We start from the raw sequence: 18,450 nt of genomic DNA on the forward strand, positions 1-18,450 counted from the left end.
AAGGACCAGGCTTCTTCTCAGAAAACATCTGGTCAGCAGTCTTTGCTGGAGTGCTTGCTGCATTAGTGTGGCAGTGGACACTAGACCCAACCTTTACTTGAAAACGGGGATTTCCCTGTATCTGGGGACAAATCTGGTTCCCGTCAAATTCATCTGGTCTTGATAATACTAGGCTGAAGCATGTGGTGTGTGTAAGCTGTCAAAGAGCTGTGTGGTTTTTAACTGCAGGTTGAAAATGGCCAGCCTCTCTATAAGTGACGCTTTAAGCCATGCTATCTTGAATGTAGAATTGTGGGGCTTACAGAAGGCTGCAGAAGCAAAAGCGCCATTGTATAAATGGGGTTCCTTCATTTATAAAACTACCCTTTCTCTTGCTCTGCACTCACTAAGATGACAGCATGCTGTCAGAGATGGTAAAATACTGAAGATAATTGAGGTTCAAAAGCTGTGAACAAGCACCAACAAGTAGATCCATTTGGTGGAACGCGCAGCTTTTAGTTTGTTTTATAAGTTAAAAAGTGAAACCGAAAGTAAACTGGGTGAGAAGATAAAACCAGGAGCAACTGGGACTCATCAAAATAAGAAAATTAAGGATTGTAATCAGCAATGAGAATTCTGAGCACAGCTTCTTATTTCGATTTATACAACATAAGTGTCTGTCTCAGGCTTAGCTTGCCTTTCTCATAAATTTAAAATAAACGTGTAAGAAGAAAAAGAGTTTCCCTTTCCCACACAGCAGTTTAGTTCTGAGATGACAACATGGTAACAACCCCTGTGTCTGAAAGAACCATACATAAAACCCAGGCCAAAAGGAGGCAGCGAGCACTGCTGTTATGATGGTTCAACAACAGTTGAGGATTTCAAATGAGAGCCGCTGCTTCTGTTAGCAAACAACAGGCCCATAGATCATCAAAGTCAGTTGTAGTTCTCATGTTTTCTGGATCTCATTCCTCTAAAAGGTGACAACTAAATTCTAGAGGACCTCATGACTGATCACTGATCAAAGCAGCACTAATATAACATCCCCTCCACTAAAGCTTAAAATTAACCATTAAGCCCAGATTCAGAAGGTACTACCCAAGTCTCTTGGACCTTGGGAGAATTCAGCTAATTAGGTAATGCTTACAAAGAGTGACCTTAGCTGAAACTTTCCCTGAAACTGCTGCATTATCATGGTTTTGTGCAGATTAAATCTTAGCTAGCTGCCTTGCATTCATTCCCTAATGTCAACTGGACACCAGTAAAGACACTTAAGAGTTGGTGCCATGGCTGTCCTGCAGGTACTCTACCCAGGTTTCTCTCCTAATCCTTCCAGTAGCCCTGTGCTGTGCGCTGTACAGGAAGGGAGATGAGCTGAAGCCCCCAGGATGATGACTCCCAGAAAACTGCTTAGTGTGGGGCCGGACTCATCCATCCAAGAACAGCCCTTGTGCTCCTGCCATAGTCTGCTGGCAAACTGGTGTTGGCTGGACGGTTCATTCTTTTGGCTTGTAGCCGACGGTAGTAGTCAGAGTTAACACTATTGTTCAAAAGTACTTCAGTCAAAAGATAAGAGACATATTGAAAAAAGAAGCCAGGTTAAGTAAGCGCCTTACTGTAACTGCCAGATGCCTACAGCTTTGGCTGGTTGTGAATTTTATGTAAGGTGACTCTCTGTACCTTCTCTTGCTATTGAGAATCTCAGTCCGTGCACCTTTCATGCACAGGTAATACATTAAAAAATATGGGGTCTCGAGTGATTAGGTAATTCTTCCTGCAATCTGTTCCATTTATCTCCTTGGAATTGCAGTCGAAGCAAATGTGCAGCTATGAATTCTAGCAAGGTGAGGCATTGGCTTACATATCTGTGGTAGTTTTGCCTTGAATGAGCACAGAAGCACTGCTGCTTTTGTCTCCTATTTGTCTTCTTGAAATCTAAGGTTGTTAAATGTTACACTTTCACTCCACGTAATGCATACTGTTTTTATAATGTTTCCTCTCCTTTTTAGAGAAACGACACCTGTCCTTTCTTTTTGCATTGTTTTATGGTCAGACATTAAATGCCGTAACAGTAATGTAGAAAATGCCATTCAAAAGATGCATGCCTGTAGCATGCTAAGAAAAATCTGTGTTTTAAGCATGGCATAAATGAGCTGAATGCTGAAGAGGGGGGAATGTGATTTTACAGAAATCTCATTATGTACATCACCTAATGGAAACTGTGCATCAAAGCAAGGCAGGAATACATAAGGAGTCTTGTAAGCGTTCCTGGAAATGCATAAGCCCTGAAGTGGTGCTAGATACACGTAAGGAGGTGCCTATTGTTCCCTATCTGACTTCAAGACCTGTGCTGTGACATTTTTATACTGGTTGGAAAACAATACGTTTTTTCATTGTACTTGAGCTCTTGTCCTTGGTCCTTGCCAAAAATACAGCTGTAGTTGAGATGACATGCAAACCGGGGAGGAAAAACTCACAGCTTCATCTTTGATGATTTTTGATCTTACTTTGTAACTGCAGGATTCATGGAAAGATTTCTTCTCCTTCTTCCATATCTGAGTAAGGAGAGTAAATGTATACACGTTGACATGGGCGGATCTAGAAAAGGGGCGTGCAGATGGTATGGCATCATTGCATAAAACACAAAACATTTTTCTCCAGTTAAAGAGGAAACTAAATGCTTTATTAATATGCTAGAGGGCTAGCACTATATTATTCAGTTCAAGATTAAAGCAGAAACCAATATAATTATTGGAATGTGCACTGATTTGCTAGACTGTACAGCGTTTAAAAAAACAACAAACTAGTCAAAACAAAGTTAAACGATATGCTATTAGTCCTATAGTCATTAGAGTTAAATGTACATCTCTTACTCAGATTCATAGAGCAAAATATAGCCTTCTTGAGTATCTTGACAGTGCTTCCACTACTTCAGTCAATCATTTCTACACCTGAGTTAATATTACCATACCCGAGTTAAGTTCTTTAGCTAGAGCTAAAAGCAGGCTGCCAGACTGTGAAATAGAAGAGAGACGTTACTAGGAATGGCTAACTGACAGCAAAATTGCAGGAGAAAGGATAGCTTGAAATTGAACAGCAGAACATGAAGACCATTAAAAAGGATAGAGGATTGTTAATGCCTGAGTCCAGGAGATGACAGTGAGCCATGAAGGCAACTAACTCTCTCAACAGTGCCTGAATAGCAATGCAGCTCTCCCTCCATGCAGGCTTTTTTTAAGTTTGAGTGGAGCAGGACTCTAAGAAGGGTACAACTGCATCCCTGCTCCATCCACCTCAGCAGATTGACTCATTCCTGTATAAAACTGGAGGTCTCCCCAGCTCCTCTAGCTAAGGCCACCCTTTGTAAGCACTACCTAATTAGTTAAATTCTCTCATGGTCCAAGAGACTTTGGCAGTATTTTTGGGCCTGGGCTTGATGGTTAATTTTAAGCTTTAGTAGAGGGTATTTCACGTTAGTGCTGCTTTGATCAGGCATGAACTCCTCTAGAATTTAGTCACCCTTTAGAGGACTGAGTAAACTCCTGTAAAGTTGTTGTTGAATGTACCTGTGCCATTTTCCCTGGGTGCTCACCCCAGCATCCTAACACTCCCCCCAGAATGGAACTGCTATATGTTATGTTTGCACAAGGCTTGGAAAGGGCCTGTTAAAAAGGGCCTGCCGCCTCCTACGGCATTCCCCAGCCCATGGCAAATTCTTTCACTCGCAGAGGGGAAGGGGAGTATTGTTCGTTAGGCTCATTATGCACTTTCACAAATCCAGCTTGATTCTTTCCAGGAACACAAAACAATCCCGAGTGTGTATCAATCTGATTTGTTAACTGAAGGGTACCCTGGCAGCACTGTTGTATAGTGAAGCTGCCATCAGTTCTGAGGGAGTCTGTGGGATTTTTGAGAGATTATTGTTAACCAGATCCAAAGGCTTCTGGCCAAAATTTGGCTTAAGTGACAGTAGACTTCAAGCAGCTTTTCCACAGCTTTTGTTTTTAGGATTGAGTGGCAAAAGATTTTGCTGCATTTTAAAATGGACTTTCTGTCTAAAGGTCTCAGTGTTGGAACTGGGTGTTTATTGGAGCTGAATAAGTGTCCCATTTTTGCACTGAAGGACTGAGACCCCTCCACGAAGCTTGTGGTTAAACTGATGGAGCAACCCGTAGTTTACCTAAATAGTTCTGCCTGCATAAAACAGAGCAGAAAAACCTATGGATATACTGTTCTTTGCATCCCTTCTGGTATCTCAAGCATGCAGAAATGTTAATGATCCACTCACAAAAAAAAATATTTTACTGTGAAGAAATAAAAATACTGTGTTTATACTTCAGTGTTAGCCTTTGTTTTCTTAAGAAAATGGAAGTCATGATTAAAAAACTCCTGTTTTCTTCCATACTTTTATAGTGTGATGGTATAAACTTCTACTGCTTGAGGTATGCAGTAAAATATTTATTGTAAAAACATATAAAGGCCATATGACTTCATCAGTTTTATGAACTGCTTTTTCAGTTAATCTGCCCACTACCAGCTTCCAGATTTTTGATACTTATTCGTTCAGTCAATTCTGTGGCCCCAGGTTTTGAGTAAAGCGCTGGAGGAGAAGCTGGCCTTCCAGAACGCGTTGGTATGGTGGTGTAAGCAAAGGAACTTTGTGCTGAAAAGTATAATACCTTTTAAAAAGTTGTTTAGGTTTCTAGTAATAAACCTTTATTTCCAGTAATATCAAATCTTGTTTCACTCGCTGCCATTGCTTAGTTTCAGGGATGATACTTTATTTATTGGTAACTTTTTGTTGTCTACGTTATTTACGTTGTATACTTTTATTGCTGGTTCTTATGGAAGCACAGTTTCAATATTTACAGAAACAAAAGTTACACCTCTCACTTCTCTAAGCAGATTTTTACTTCTCACTTTGGAGAACATAATGCTCATTGCAAATTTGGCAGACATTGCTCTCTGTGTTAATTTTGTATAATAATGCAGAATATGAAACTAGTTTCTACTATCTCCTGTAAATAACTGCAGTGAGAAGCATAATGTGTATGGACTTGAAATTGATGACTTTACCTGAAATAATAAATATCATAAATTGGGAAAGAAGCCTTATATTAGAATATCATAACATGCATTTTATTACACACACAAATTGCTGCAGACTGAAAGCAAGAAATTTTTCAACAATTCTCTCTTACTGCATTTACCTTGGTACAAACACTGATGGCCCAGATCTCTAATTGTGTTGTCAGAGCTCACATTGGACTTGACAGAAGCCACACCAGGAATAGGTGTACGTGGCCTATGAATTCAAATACACATGGCAGTGGAAATGATTTTCGCTTAATATAAAAGCAAGCTGAATAGAGTAATGGTCAGAAGTGTTAATTCATATGTTTTATATTTCTTAGATCCTCTGTCAATGGGTCCTCAAAAAGCACTGGAAACGATTGGTGCAAATTTACAGAAGCAGTATGAAAACTGGCAGCCAAGGGTAAGTTGTATACTCTGCTTTCCTTTCTGTACCAGTATCTGTACAGCTCAAGGATAGACAGAGGAAGTTAGCTGTGGTAACATGAAGTTAGGCAGAAGGCACAAGAGAGATGCACCTTTTATAGACTAACCAAATCAGAGGCATAAACCTCTGACAGAGTTGGGTGTTGCTCACAACAGTTTGTTCCTTTCTGACTTTATTAGTGTATAAGGAGCATCTCTACCCTGCCTTCAACTCAAAGCTTTTCCAAGACAGACTCTGGCTTAGGCTAAGAAGGAAGTTACTCACCATTATGTAACTCAGTGATCTCACAGCATCCATTGCTTGCTTAATCCATTCATGTGTATAGACTCTTGCAGGCTGTCAAACTCAATTACCTCTAGGATTGGTCTGTTGCATGACTACCACTTCATTTAATCGGGGCAGAGGTAATTGTTCTAAGTCTTAGGTGCTGCACTGACACTTCTATTAAGCTTTTCTACCATTACTGTATTTTTGGAGACTTTTTAGATCTTTTTTTTCTTTCTCTCCCCCCCTCTTTTTTTCAGTTCATTGTCTCTTCTGTAGTGAAATTGTTCTCGGTGTGAATTTCTGCAGTGTCAGCGAGTGGGAAGGCATGTCTCTTGGCTCTCACTTAGCAGTACATTTTCTTTTAACATTTTTGCTGTAACATGAATAATGTTGTAAGGGCACTAGCAAGTAGATGTTCTTGGTTTTGTTCAGAAAGATATTTCTAGGGATTTGGTCACTAACTGGTAACTCTGTCTGATGTGTGGTGCACGCATATTTTTTTGGAATTGAAAATGAAATAAAGATATCCCTGCTTTATGCCATTATGATAAGTTGCCAGCAACTTGCAGCTGTCTTTTCATTTCCTACTTATATTACAAATAATGTTGGTTTTTTTTTGGTAAGTGTAGTGGTTTCCTGATTTTTTTCTGTGCTCAGTCAGGCTGTACAAGGATGGGAGTTATGTTTTTAACTTATTCCTGTTCATTAAAGATGAAAAAACCAAACCCAGTTGAGTCATCCCTGCCAACATGGTTCCTTAAGACACCTGCCTATGCCTTGTTCTTCAGGTCTTAGACAGCAACCTGTTTGGAGCAAAACACTTCCTTCTTGTGTACTGCACATCACAGAGCATATCCACTACTAAACAATAACTTGTCAATAAAAAATAGTTTTGATGTGACCTGATCTGATTGGGAGAGAAGCAACTTTACCAGATGGGCTCTTAACTGCGCACTCACGTCTTCCTTTTACATCCTGTGTTGGCAGCTGGAATAGATTTATTCTCTTAGGTCTGGGAGCTCCTCTTCAGTATCCACAATGGAGTATGTTAAGGGGATATTGTTTCATCCCTTCCTTTTAACTTATCTCTTCAGAGCTCAGCATGTTTCAAAATTTTGTACACCTTGCTTGTCAGCAAAAGGTTTCTTGTGTTTTCTGTCCGCTGTGTGGGTTTTGTACATGGAGTAATAAGATGGCCAGTCTGCTGGGGGGGGGTTTGGCTAAAATCTTGCTTTGTGGATGCATTATGAATGTTTCACAATTTCAAAAGTCTCTTGATATTTTATGCAACTGTGAGGAAATCCTGGTGGAAAAGGCTTTGTCCTGGTTTTAGCAAGCCTTTAGGTAATTTTAATCAGTCACTCTAAAATCTAATTGGGTACGCACAGACTTAGGGATGTTTCATAATTAATTTACTAGTTTCTGTATAATTTATAAAATCAATAAAGATAAATTGCTACTGCAAATGTTTTGTTTGGTCCTTGAGCCTGAAGACGCCCTGTCTTGCTCTTCGCATGGCAGGCATCTCTTCCTGAGCAACTTTTTTTTTTTTTTTTTTTTTTTTAAGCCTTCATTCAAGCTGATTGCAATTCATAAAGGATTAATACCTTGATCTAGTGATGGGGGTATTCTTCCATTAAAGGAGAAATGATTCCCTCGGGGGATTTTTTCTGCAGAAGGCATCAGTTTATCTCTGGTGATACACTAGGAAAATAACTTCACTGAGAAATGCAAGTTCTGGTGTAAGAAGAGGGTGCAGACATTGTTGTTGGATGGTCCTTACCAAAGTCTCTCCATTTTCTGTCTCAAAGATGAGGAAAAAGTAATCTATTCGGGGCAGTTTAATGAACATAAGGTTGATATAGACTTTTTAACTCTTCACAACCTTTTAATATTTTTCTTTTACTGGGTGCCTTTACACATGCACTTTACTGCGGAGTTGACTAATTAGCTCCTTAGTAAAGCATCACTGTCTAGACGTGCACCTGTATTAGGGTGCAGTAAACTAATTAACTCCACTGTAGGATAGTAGTATCTGGGACAAGTTCTATCCTACAGCAAAGTCATTTCGTGCGCTGCAGTGGACGTGTAGATGGTGGCCAGGGCTGGCTGGGCCTGCTAGCCTTGCATTGTAGTGCTCTTGTGCCCCAGCCAGCCCCTCCACAGCATGTTGAGCTGGGGCGGAGCAGCCCTGGGCTGGCAGGCCCCCTAGGTCTCCTGCCAGCCACTCGCTTAGCCTCAACATGCTGACGTCCTGGGCATGTGTAAACGCTGCACCTGGGAGTAATAAACTCTGGCGCAAACTGTGCTGGAGTCTATTTCTACATCCTGATTGCATGTGTAGATGCACCCACTGGGTAAAAACTCAACTCCAAAGGCATTACCTGCAGACAATTTGTAGTATTTGTTGGTGAAGCTCTTTACTTCAAGGTAAAAGACAAATCCACGGATGATTTCCTTAATGTCCCTCTTTGATACAAGTGTTCAGTGGGTGTACTTTTTTTAAAAATATGTCTTTGTTTAAGAGAGCCCTGTCCTTACTGGTAGACATTATATTTAAGACAGGCTAATGTTCCTTTGCATTTTTCCTTTTGGAGTGCTGGAATTGACTCTTAATCTCTCTTTATTGAGTAAAAGGACTGGCTGACGCCTAACAGCAAGTATGGTGTGTGGAATCTAACATAGTAGTAAAACACCTTGATGTAGTGGTAAAAACAAACACTTCTCTCTGTTGTTTAATAATAGAGCCCATGGTACTTGAGGATGGGGACTGGATTCTGGTAGCAGCAGGTATTCTGTGTGTGGGCAGACCTCACGCTGCCTTGTAGAGTTTGCACAAAACATGAGGCAATTACTGAGCTCAGATGTTTGTGTGCAAGGTGCCCAGTTCTTAACAGTAAATCACAGCCCTTTGAAACATTGCAAGGCTAAACACGTACCACTTTATTGCACTCTACAGGGCTCTTGAGTTTTCTGCAGTAATAAAGAGAAGTTGATGTGCCATCTGCAATAAAACAATAGGAACATTATTGAATTTCCTAGACCTTTCATGTAAATACTAATAGATCTAGTTTTGTCTCTTTCTCTCTGTTTTGGAATGGTTGGAGATTTGGAAGAAGGAGGAAGACTTGGAAAGAGGAAACCTAAGCAATCTGTACTGAGGCTGGATCATTAAAACCTTGTGAGAAAACTGGCATTATGGAGCTGCCAATGTGCTCCTGTAAATGAGGAAAATACCTGTTGTCGCTATCTAATTGGGAATGTGTGAACAGTACTAATTAACTATAAACTGACCAGGGCCAATAAAGGAGGAACTTCCCATGGGGTCCTTAAGATTGACAAGATTTATCACAGGCCTGTGCTGTCTTGTTTGACTTTAAGCACAGGACGCTGTATGAATCAAGGTTTAGATAATTGTTGGTTAAAACATTACAAATAGCCGATGTGGAAATTCTGAAGAGGGGCAGGCTTGCAAATTCTGTGTTTCTGAAAGCTCCCAGGCTGTGTGTCTGGTACATATTTCCTTGCCAGGCCTTATTGAGCCCCTTTCTAAATAATTTATCAGTTTGCCATTGCTTGAAGTATTTCTTCTGATTAAATTTAAGACTTTGCTTTATTGCTGTGTAGCTACATAAATTTGTGTGCTGCAGGAGGGGGGAAAACACTTCAGCCATTGTTTCATCTGCAAACTATTGCAGTTAAATAAAATTCAGTCATTTCATTGCAAGTCTCAAGTGAAAGTTTTACTGGGAGAAGGAAGTAGGAGATTACAAAGCTGTGGGTGCACAATGAAGAATTTATCTCTCTGAAGAATTTTCTTAACAAATTAGAGCTCTGGCAGTTTGGCATGGAGATAATTTAGGTGCTGGTGAAAAAGTCAGTTAAGAAAATAGGAGCCTTGCCTTTATGTTGCCACTTCACTTCCCTGGAGGGAAATCCTTGACAGGTGTACTTTGGGGATTCTTCATGTACTTGGTATAAGGTATTGAGATGAGATACTGATAAGGCTTGAATGTCTCATCAGGTGTCCTTTCCCTCCCTCCATTGCCTGCAGGGTAGGCAGAATGCTGTAGGGAAGGAGGTGCTGGATAAGCACTTTGGCTTACATGTGATGGCAACAGGTGATGAATACTTACATTCTTGGAGGGGAGAGGGGTTGGCTGGCATTTCTTTTAGCCCTAGTGCCTGTTAGACTGTGCAAAGGAGATGGATTTCTTTTAGTCAAAAACCAAGAGATGAATTGTATGCAGTACAGACCATGGAAGAGGAAGGCTGCCGACTGTTAAAAGCCCTGCTGCAGTGAGGGGTGTTCGCTAGCCGGTAGAAGCTACTGCATTCCCTGAACAGAGCCTATTGCTATGTGAATCAAAGACTTCAGTCCAGCTGTCTGCAGGGCCTGGGCCTCAAGTTCTTGTTCTGACGTCCGGGCAGATTTTCAGGAGTAGAATGGAGGGCTATAGGAAAGGAGGAGGGAGGAGCCCAACTTCCTAGAGTTGTGCTTTTTATAAGTCAGTGCTCTGTTTTCTGATGACCTGGCTAGAGAGAACACAAATGTTTCTCTGCAGCCTCTTGGCTTGAGTTCTCCTATTTGGGCTACAGTTGCTTTGGTATGTAAAGCACTAAATTCCCACTGGAGTTTAACTATTGAGCATGAGCATCCTACCGAAGCTGTAATGAGTCTCCTTGCGATGACTGGGAGTAGGGGTTGATGTCATATACTTAGACTTCATGAGGGCCTTTGATATGGTATCCCACCCCATACTGGTGAACAAGTTAAGAGGCTGTGACTTGGATGACTACACAGTCCGATGGGTGGCGAATTGACTAGAGGGTCGCACCCAGAGAGTCGTAGTGGATGGGTCGGTATCGACCTGGAAGGGTGTGGGCAGTGGGGTCCCGCAGGGCTCGGTCCTTGGACCGATACTCTTTAATGTCTTCATCAGTGACTTGGACGAGGGAGTCAAATGTACTCTGTCCAAGTTTGCAGATGACACAAAGCTGTGGGGAGAAGTGGACGCTCTGGAGGGCAGGGGACAACTACAAGCAGACCTGGACAGGTTGGACAAGTGGGCAGAAAACAACAGAATGCAGTTCAACAAGGAGAAATGCAAAGTGCTGCACCTAGGGAGGAAAAATGTCCAGCACACCTACAGCCTAGGGAATGACCTGCTGGGTGGCACGGAAGCGGAAAGGGATCTTGGAGTCCTAGTGGACTCCCAGATGAACATGAGCCGGCAGTGTGACGAAGCCATCAGAAAAGCCAATGGCACTTTATCGTGCATCAGCAGATGCATGACAAAACAGAACCAGGGAGGTGATACTTCCCCTCTATCGGGCGCTGGTCAGACCGCAGTTGGAGTACTGCATGCAGTTTTGGGCACCACACTTCAAGAGGCATGTGGATAACCTGGAGAGGGTCCAGAGAAGGGCCACTCGTATGGTTAAGGGCCTGCAGACCAAGCCCTACGAGGAGAGACTGGGGCACCTGGACCTCTCAGCCTCCGCAAGAGAAGGTTGAGAGGCGACCTTGTGGCTGCCTATAAGTTCATCACGGGGACACAGAAGGGAATTGGTGAGGTTTTATTCACCAAGGCGCCCCCGGGGGTTACAAGAAACAATGGCCACAAGCTAGCAGAGAGCAGATTTAGACTGGACATTAGGAAGAACTTCTTCACAGTTGGAGTGGCCAAGGTCTGGAACGGGCTCCCAAGGGAGGTGGTGCTCTCCCCTACCCTGGGGGTCTTCAAGAGGAGGTTAGATAGGCATCTGGCTGGGGTCATTTGAACCCAGCACTCTTTCCTGCCTATGCAGGGGTCGGACTCGATGATCTATTGAGGTCCCTTTCGACCCGAGCATCTATGAATCTATGACTGATATGTCCTTAGAAGGGTGCCAGGCATCCTGTCCTTTGGTTGTGAGGGTCACCTCTTTAGTCTCTGGCTTTTTCCCCTTCCCTAGACATTCCCGTTTGCTTAGCTTATCTTGTTTATGTCTTTGTGATAAACTGAAAATGAGGACGTGTAGCCAAAGGCAGAATTGTAGGTTGGATGGCACGTAGTTTACATAATTCAGGATCTGGTGTGAAGTATTTTGCAGCATACGCTCATTAAATTTGCATGAAATTACAGATTTTTTTTCCCTTTTGGCTGACTGTGGCTTTTGACCAGTTCCTTTAACTCCAGACTGTCCAGGATACTTAGAGCATAATTTCTTCCAAATTATATTGTTTGGATTAAAATCAACGGTGCTCTTTTTCTTTCCATCTTTCTCACCTAGCCCAATGAGCAAGACCCTTGTGCTGTATGTCTACTAGTCCATGAATCTGTGCCCCTGAACGATGCCTTCTGCAATACCATTTTTTATTCCTTGACAGTGACTTTTCCTACTCCAGACCCCTGTAAGGTCAAGAAGTGACATTAATGTCTCCCTGAATACAGATCAGGTGAAAAGTTAGTTCAGAAGCCTTCATGTTCTGATACTGCTGCCGCTGCTGCATGTTAATAATACCTCTGAAGGGGGATCTTCTGAGTGCATTGCCTCTTGTCATAACTCCAAGGAGAGATCTGACCTTTACTTTCTGAGATGTATGGCACTCATTACTAAACGGCTGAGCACCCTAAGGATTGACCATGGCAAGGTGCTAGAAGACTGGGATACAGGTGTGATTCCTTTAGGAAGTTTGTGGCAAGGGTTGTTATTTCTTTGGATTGCTCTGGCACATAGGAGCCCTTGTTTTGGGTTAAGACCACACTGGTATTTGGTGTGCAGACTCAGAACAAAAGCAATCTCTGCTGCTAGGTGCTTACAAAGAGACAAGGAGATAATGTTGGTCTCCAGGCAGGCAGTGGCTTCAGCACAGCAACAGCTTGGCCACTCAGTTTTTGTAGGCATTGCAGCAAAGGAGGCTCTTAAAGAGTGTTTTGAAGAAGTAGCTCCGGAGATATTTGCAGGGAACTCTTTCCAAGCCTGAAGGACGGATGGAGGAGAGTGTGCCTACAGATTCAGCAAGTGGTGGAGAGGCTGGCATATGGGCTGACTGAAGGTGGGAGTCGACTTCTTTATACTGAATAGAGAAAATAGATGGGAGAGGAGAAGTTGTGAAGGGTTTTGACAATGAAAATAAGTACATAGGATTTAGAGAGAGCGGTGATGTGCTTGGAGAATGATCCTTGCAGTAGCAGCCTGAATGGGTATCAGCAGAGCAGGGCTCTCAAAGTCAGAGGAAAGGTAGTAACTGAGCTGAGAGCCTGGAGAAGAGTTGTCGTTGTGTGTGGATGGATAGAAAAGGCCATGTATTGGATTTCAGGCAGAAGTGCTCTGCCCTACTTGGACCCTGCTGAGATGTGAGAACCTAGAGAGATTTGCGTTGAAAATGACCCTGAGGCCTGAGGAACTGGAGAGATGTCGGTACCGTCCACAGTGATGGAGACAGCAGGCTGTAGTGGGAGAGCTTGGAGGTGAGAGTGGGGATTCATAGCTCTGTCTTGGCCATTTTGAGTTTGATGGGGTGGCTAGACATCCACATGGAGAACTTGGAGAGTGGCTGATGCTGACTTGTATAGAAGGGGCCGCATTTGGAACAGAATTGAATATCTTTGAGTGTCCTGCATAGAGGTGGCAGCTGAATTTGGGTTAGTGGATGATCTTACCCAGGAATAAGATAAAGATGGTAAGAGGAGGGGACTAAGGACAGAAAGTTGGAATGGGGAATGATCTTCCAAAAGAAATACAGAACTGGCAGGAGGAGAAGCCAAGGAGGACAAAGTCACAGAAGCCAAAGGAGGCCAGGACTCCAAGCAGACCATGGTCAGCTGTGTCAAAGGTAGCGAGCGAGACCAGGAGAATAAAGAGAGGGCACCGCTCCTCAGCCTTAGCTAGAAAGACATGAGAGACTTTGGTGACAAAGGTTTCCATTAAGTGCAAGGGACAGGAGCAAGATGAGAGGATCTAGAATGGAACTGGATGAGAGGACATCTGGATAATGATTGTGAATGGTATGTTCAGTGAGCCTGGACGTGGAAAGGAAAAGAGATGGTAGCTGGAGAGGCAGAGGAGGCAGGGGCAGCTTTAAGACTGGAGGAACTAAGTCTGCTGGTATTGTGAGAGGAAAGCACCAGAGGAGGGCAAGAGGTTAAGCAGAAGAGTGAGAGAGGAAATTAAACTGTGTGAGAGGGAGATCAGGGAAAAGGATGGGATGATTAGCATACTGCAGAGCCAGCAGGTTTGATTAAGTGGGGAAGAGAGCTCTGTGTCCAAGAGCAACTTCTTTTCAGTTGTTTTTTTGTGTGGCTCCAAGAGTCTTTGTTCGCAATGGGTGCAATCTAGGATTTGGGGGACGGGAAGTACTGAAGCGTGTGAACTCTGTGGAGATTGACTGAATCGTCTCAGCGTCCGGTTGGTGGCATTTAGATTGCATCTGTACAGATCTCAGCCAGTACCTCTTCTGTGCCCTAGCTTAGTTCTTCTCTGCAGGGGCACTAACAAGCCCAAGGCTGGCTTTGTTAGAGTAGGCAGAGGCTTGGGCCCACCATCTTTGGATATTGCTTTCTTGACTGCTTGCTTTTCCGTGTGTGACGTGCTAACGGGACCCTGCCCTTACCAGCAGACGGACTGATGTATGTTTTATGTGTGCACATTTCATTTTGGGTCTTTCGTGCATGAACTTTAAATCTTTCTTTGTTCTGTTTTTCCCTTTGTTTCTGACTTCTTTTTGGTTTATGAAGGCGATAACGCTTGGTTTATTGCATGCCGGGAAATATCGCCATGTTGAGAGCCACTGTTAGGGGGTGGCTTGTTTCACTTCTGCTGTTCTTGCTGTATTTTATGCACTTAGCTGCCGGGGCAAAGGGCACTGAGTGTAAATAAAATAGCCGTAAATTTAGTCAAGCACTGTAGGGTCCTATTAAAATGAAAGGGGCTACCACAGTATTTGTTTTTTAAATGTTGTTTTCAGGAAGAAAATAACCAAAGACGTGCTTGCTTACTGGCTTCAAATCTTTGGTCTGAAACAACTTGCTAATGGTTTCCATAAAGCGCTGCCTACTCCCCTGTTTCTGGATGGTTTCTTGCTACTGCTTTTTGGCTGCAGGGACATTTATGCAGGTTCCAGATGGAGAGGGAGACAGTCCCAAGACCCTCTCCATTAAGATGTAGACTGTCTTGGAAGACTTCAGGAGCCCATTAATGTACAAATTAGCAATCTCAAGAACAAAATGGGGAAGAATAGGAAACTCGCTTCATTTGCTTGGTCCTCACCTGGGATATAAAATCTTCAGCTTTTGCCCTTCTGGTTGCTGTCTCTCAGGATTTGATGAAGAGAAATGATTTAGAAACTGACTTTATTTTCCGTGCAATAAATCTGACTGCTTCCTGGCTTCCTCACATTTTGTTTAATATGCCCACAAGCATTTTTAAGCAGTCACTCTGTTTTCTGCAAGTTGCAGAAATACTAGCTGGCTTTGGACACCTTTTCTCTTATACTGGCCTGACCCATCTCTTGTCTTTTCCAACAGTAGCAATGCAGTGTGCTGCAAGGCAGGAGAGCTGTGCTATTTTCCTTGGCTCACGAGTCTGAAGGCATTAAAGTAGCTGATGTGTGTTGTGCACATGCTGCTAAGGCTATAACAAGGACCATAAATGCAAAAGCTTTTAACTTGGGCTTCTGTGGAGTTTGCTGGTGCCTGGAGTTCACCAGATTAAAGATCACATGTTGGACCATATTTGGCATTTTACTGTTCTTTATTGCAAAGCAGTTACAGTATACTGTTGAAAATAACAATGTTTCCACAGATTTCTGCAGTGTTAGTGCTTCTGGTTTTGCAAGCTAGCTTGGCAGCCGGGCTCTATGCCTCTCTAAAAGCGTGTGCACTAACCCTTTTACTGCAACAGACAGTCTGTCTGGACCAGGGTGGAGCTGTCCAGGACAGGGACTTCAATGTGAGCGTGGGGAAAAGGAAGCTGGCAGCCGTCTGTATGAGCTCTGTGCGCTGAGGACTTCCGTTGGCTGTCCTTCACTATCAACAGTTTCAGGAGAAAGGAATCCAGCCCCACGTGCAGATTTGCGTGGGAGCATTCCTGGTCCACCGAAGCCAGCTGTAGTGGGGCTACTGTACTGCAGAGTTTCTACAGTCATTGTGTGAGCACTGAGCCAGAGGCTGTGGGTTTTCTAAGCAGGCACTCTCCCCTCCAAAGTGAGCAGACATTAGCCCGTGCTCCTCGAGAGCATTGGAAGTGGGCCAGCGAAGGGTGTAATGGTGTGAAGTGCTCAGGAAGCAAGCTGTATCGAGTGACTACACTGGAAGGCGTGCAGATAAGCTACAATCATCACCCAGCCCAGCCTCGTGCCTCGTTACTCTGTGACTTGCCTAGGAAAATGCCAGAGCCCTCCAGGCCAGCCTTTTCCCCCACAGAGGTGACAGATGACAATCAGACTTCCAGTTGCAACAGGTTCTGCTTTAAGAAAGAGCCCAGCAAAGACATGTATTCAATGTGCATTAAAAGCAAGAGAGCCCTGCCTGTGGACAAAAGTCTGATTGTAAGCATGGGGAAGGAACTGGACTAACAACTTCCAATGCCCAGAGGTGAAATGCGGTAGTTGGAGACGGTTAGGGAATAGGTCATTCAGGAAGTGGTGTTGTTTTTTTTTGTCTACCCAGCTAGGGAACAATTAACAAAACTAGTGTTGGAATGAGAGGCCAGGAAAGGACAGTTGCGATAACACATTTCATTTGCATGGTGAAATTACATCCTTTTTAAAAAGAATTTTGTAGTGTTGGCTGCATTTTTTTGTTGATTAGCAGGGGAGGAAGCTGGGGTCCTGCAGATTTTGTCACGATGGCATCATCGCCCTTGCATTAAGATTTAGTTTTCTATTTAAAGGTCACTTGTATGGATTTTTGCTATTTTATGTTGTGTAATAAAATGCCTAAACAGTTGCAGAGTGGGAGAGGTTACAGATTCCAGGATTCAGCCGCACCAAATCTGTAACTTGTCATCCAGGTAACACACATCCCCTCTCCCTCCTGCCTTCGTGAAGCTGAGAGCTGCGAGCGCCTCTTGTACTCACCCTTGTGCTAACTAACAGCAGCAAACCAATTGGCTTTAAACACTATATACAAGGGAATTGATTCCCCCCCACCTTTAAGCCTAAATCAAACATGGGAAGATCATTGAGTACAGTATTGATTTTCTGATTCAGGTGCTCGAGTGACATCTCCTTCTTTCCCCTTCCATCTTAGTTTACTTGAGTGAGTGTGTGGAAGACACATTGATGGAGAAGTCTCATTTGGGAACTCTGAATATTTCATTGGAGCCCCACCGGACCAGATTAGCGGAAAGAGTAATAGCCTGTGGCAGTGAGCGGTTTCAATCAGGCCGGGCGTGTGACTGAAGTCAAAGGATCCGGCAGGCAGAGGATGAAATGGGTTTCTCACAGGAATATTGGGAAGGGCAGGTTGAAACAAATCTTGACGTTAAAGAATTACTCTGCATCTTTAATTTTTGACTCTCACAGTTCAACATTACTGGATGCTAAAGGGATGGTGCCACCAGGTGCTTACCCTTACTTGTGAAAGACAGGCCATGAAATGTCTGAGCTTGCTGGCCTCACAGATCCAGAGATTCTTAATCTGTGCTCTGGGATCCATGATCATTGCCTCCCGGTGCAGGTTGGTGGCAGAATGAGAGAGGCATGGGGAAGGCAGGGTACCATGCATGGAGCTCCAGCTCCTATTGAGGATATACCAGAGCCCTGGCCTGAGGCAAACGAGAAATGAAATGCCATCCCCTTCCCCCAGAGAAGCATGCTATTCCCACTATAATTAACAAACTGGAAGTGTCTTAAAATTATAGATGTATTTAGACTTTTCCTAGCCAGTTATGCCCAGGAGAAATGTTCTTCAGTAGTATCTATTCTCCACTATAACTTAATGATACAGTTTTTTAGGAAGGGTTTTTGTAGCCAGAGTCATATGATGTTCTTTGGCTCTTGGAATTGGCACCTACTGATGAGTCAAGGTGCCTGCCAAGGAGAAAAAAAGCAATTGCTCATGTATTACTGAGAAATCTCATTTTTTGTGCCAAGCCTCACAGGAAACAGTGATGCTTTTCTGATTGCCCAAGGTCTCTCCTCTTTCTGTTCCTACCTCTTCCCAACAGCTTTGTCTTAATTTCAAAGGTAGTGTAGCCAAGATGCTTGAAGCAGCATCATTTAAAGGTTACCCCTCCCTCTTTCTGCTTGTTGGCTGTTGTTGATGCTGTTGTATCCCTCATTAGATATCTCTGGACTTTGATATGGTTTCTGAAGTTTCACTCTCCTTGTATTGCTTTCCTCTTCCTAATTAATTGGTGTGCTGCCTACTGTATGTACATCAAAGGCTGAGCATTTCCTAAAGAGTAACTAGTTAAGCATGAAAGCTAATTGAACACATGACCTAATTATTGGGTCGTCTCCAAGCCATCGCTCTTCCTTTATTTCTGGAGGGTTTTTCTTTTAAAACCACAGCAAATATTAATTACTATTGCAAGAGAAATTCTGCAGAATTCCCAAGGGAGAAAATATATGGAGAAAACCTGCCCTTGATCTCTCCAGTGCACATGTGGGAAAATCTGGTTTTGTTAAACAAGGTTTGCAATATATTCAACAGACCAAGACTTGTTATTTTGAAGTCCTCTTGAATATAGTA

At 43.1% G+C, this 18,450-nt stretch overlaps 1 protein-coding gene across 7 annotated transcripts in view; it reads left to right on the plus strand.

Annotated features, from left to right (window-relative positions):
* RPTOR (regulatory associated protein of MTOR complex 1) overlaps positions 1–18,450 on the plus strand; it is a 249,291-nt gene that overhangs the window by 37,927 nt on the left and 192,914 nt on the right. For all 7 annotated transcript variants that reach the window (XM_059731959.1, XM_059731963.1, XM_059731958.1 and 4 more), the window contains exon 3: positions 5,394–5,476. In XM_059731959.1, the coding sequence (XP_059587942.1) occupies positions 5,394–5,476 (83 nt within the window). The remainder of the gene's footprint in view (positions 1–5,393; positions 5,477–18,450) is intronic.

The sequence above is a fragment of the Alligator mississippiensis genome, chromosome 8 (genome assembly GCF_030867095.1).
Source record: "Alligator mississippiensis isolate rAllMis1 chromosome 8, rAllMis1, whole genome shotgun sequence".
NCBI classification, from domain to species: Eukaryota; Metazoa; Chordata; order Crocodylia; family Alligatoridae; genus Alligator; species Alligator mississippiensis.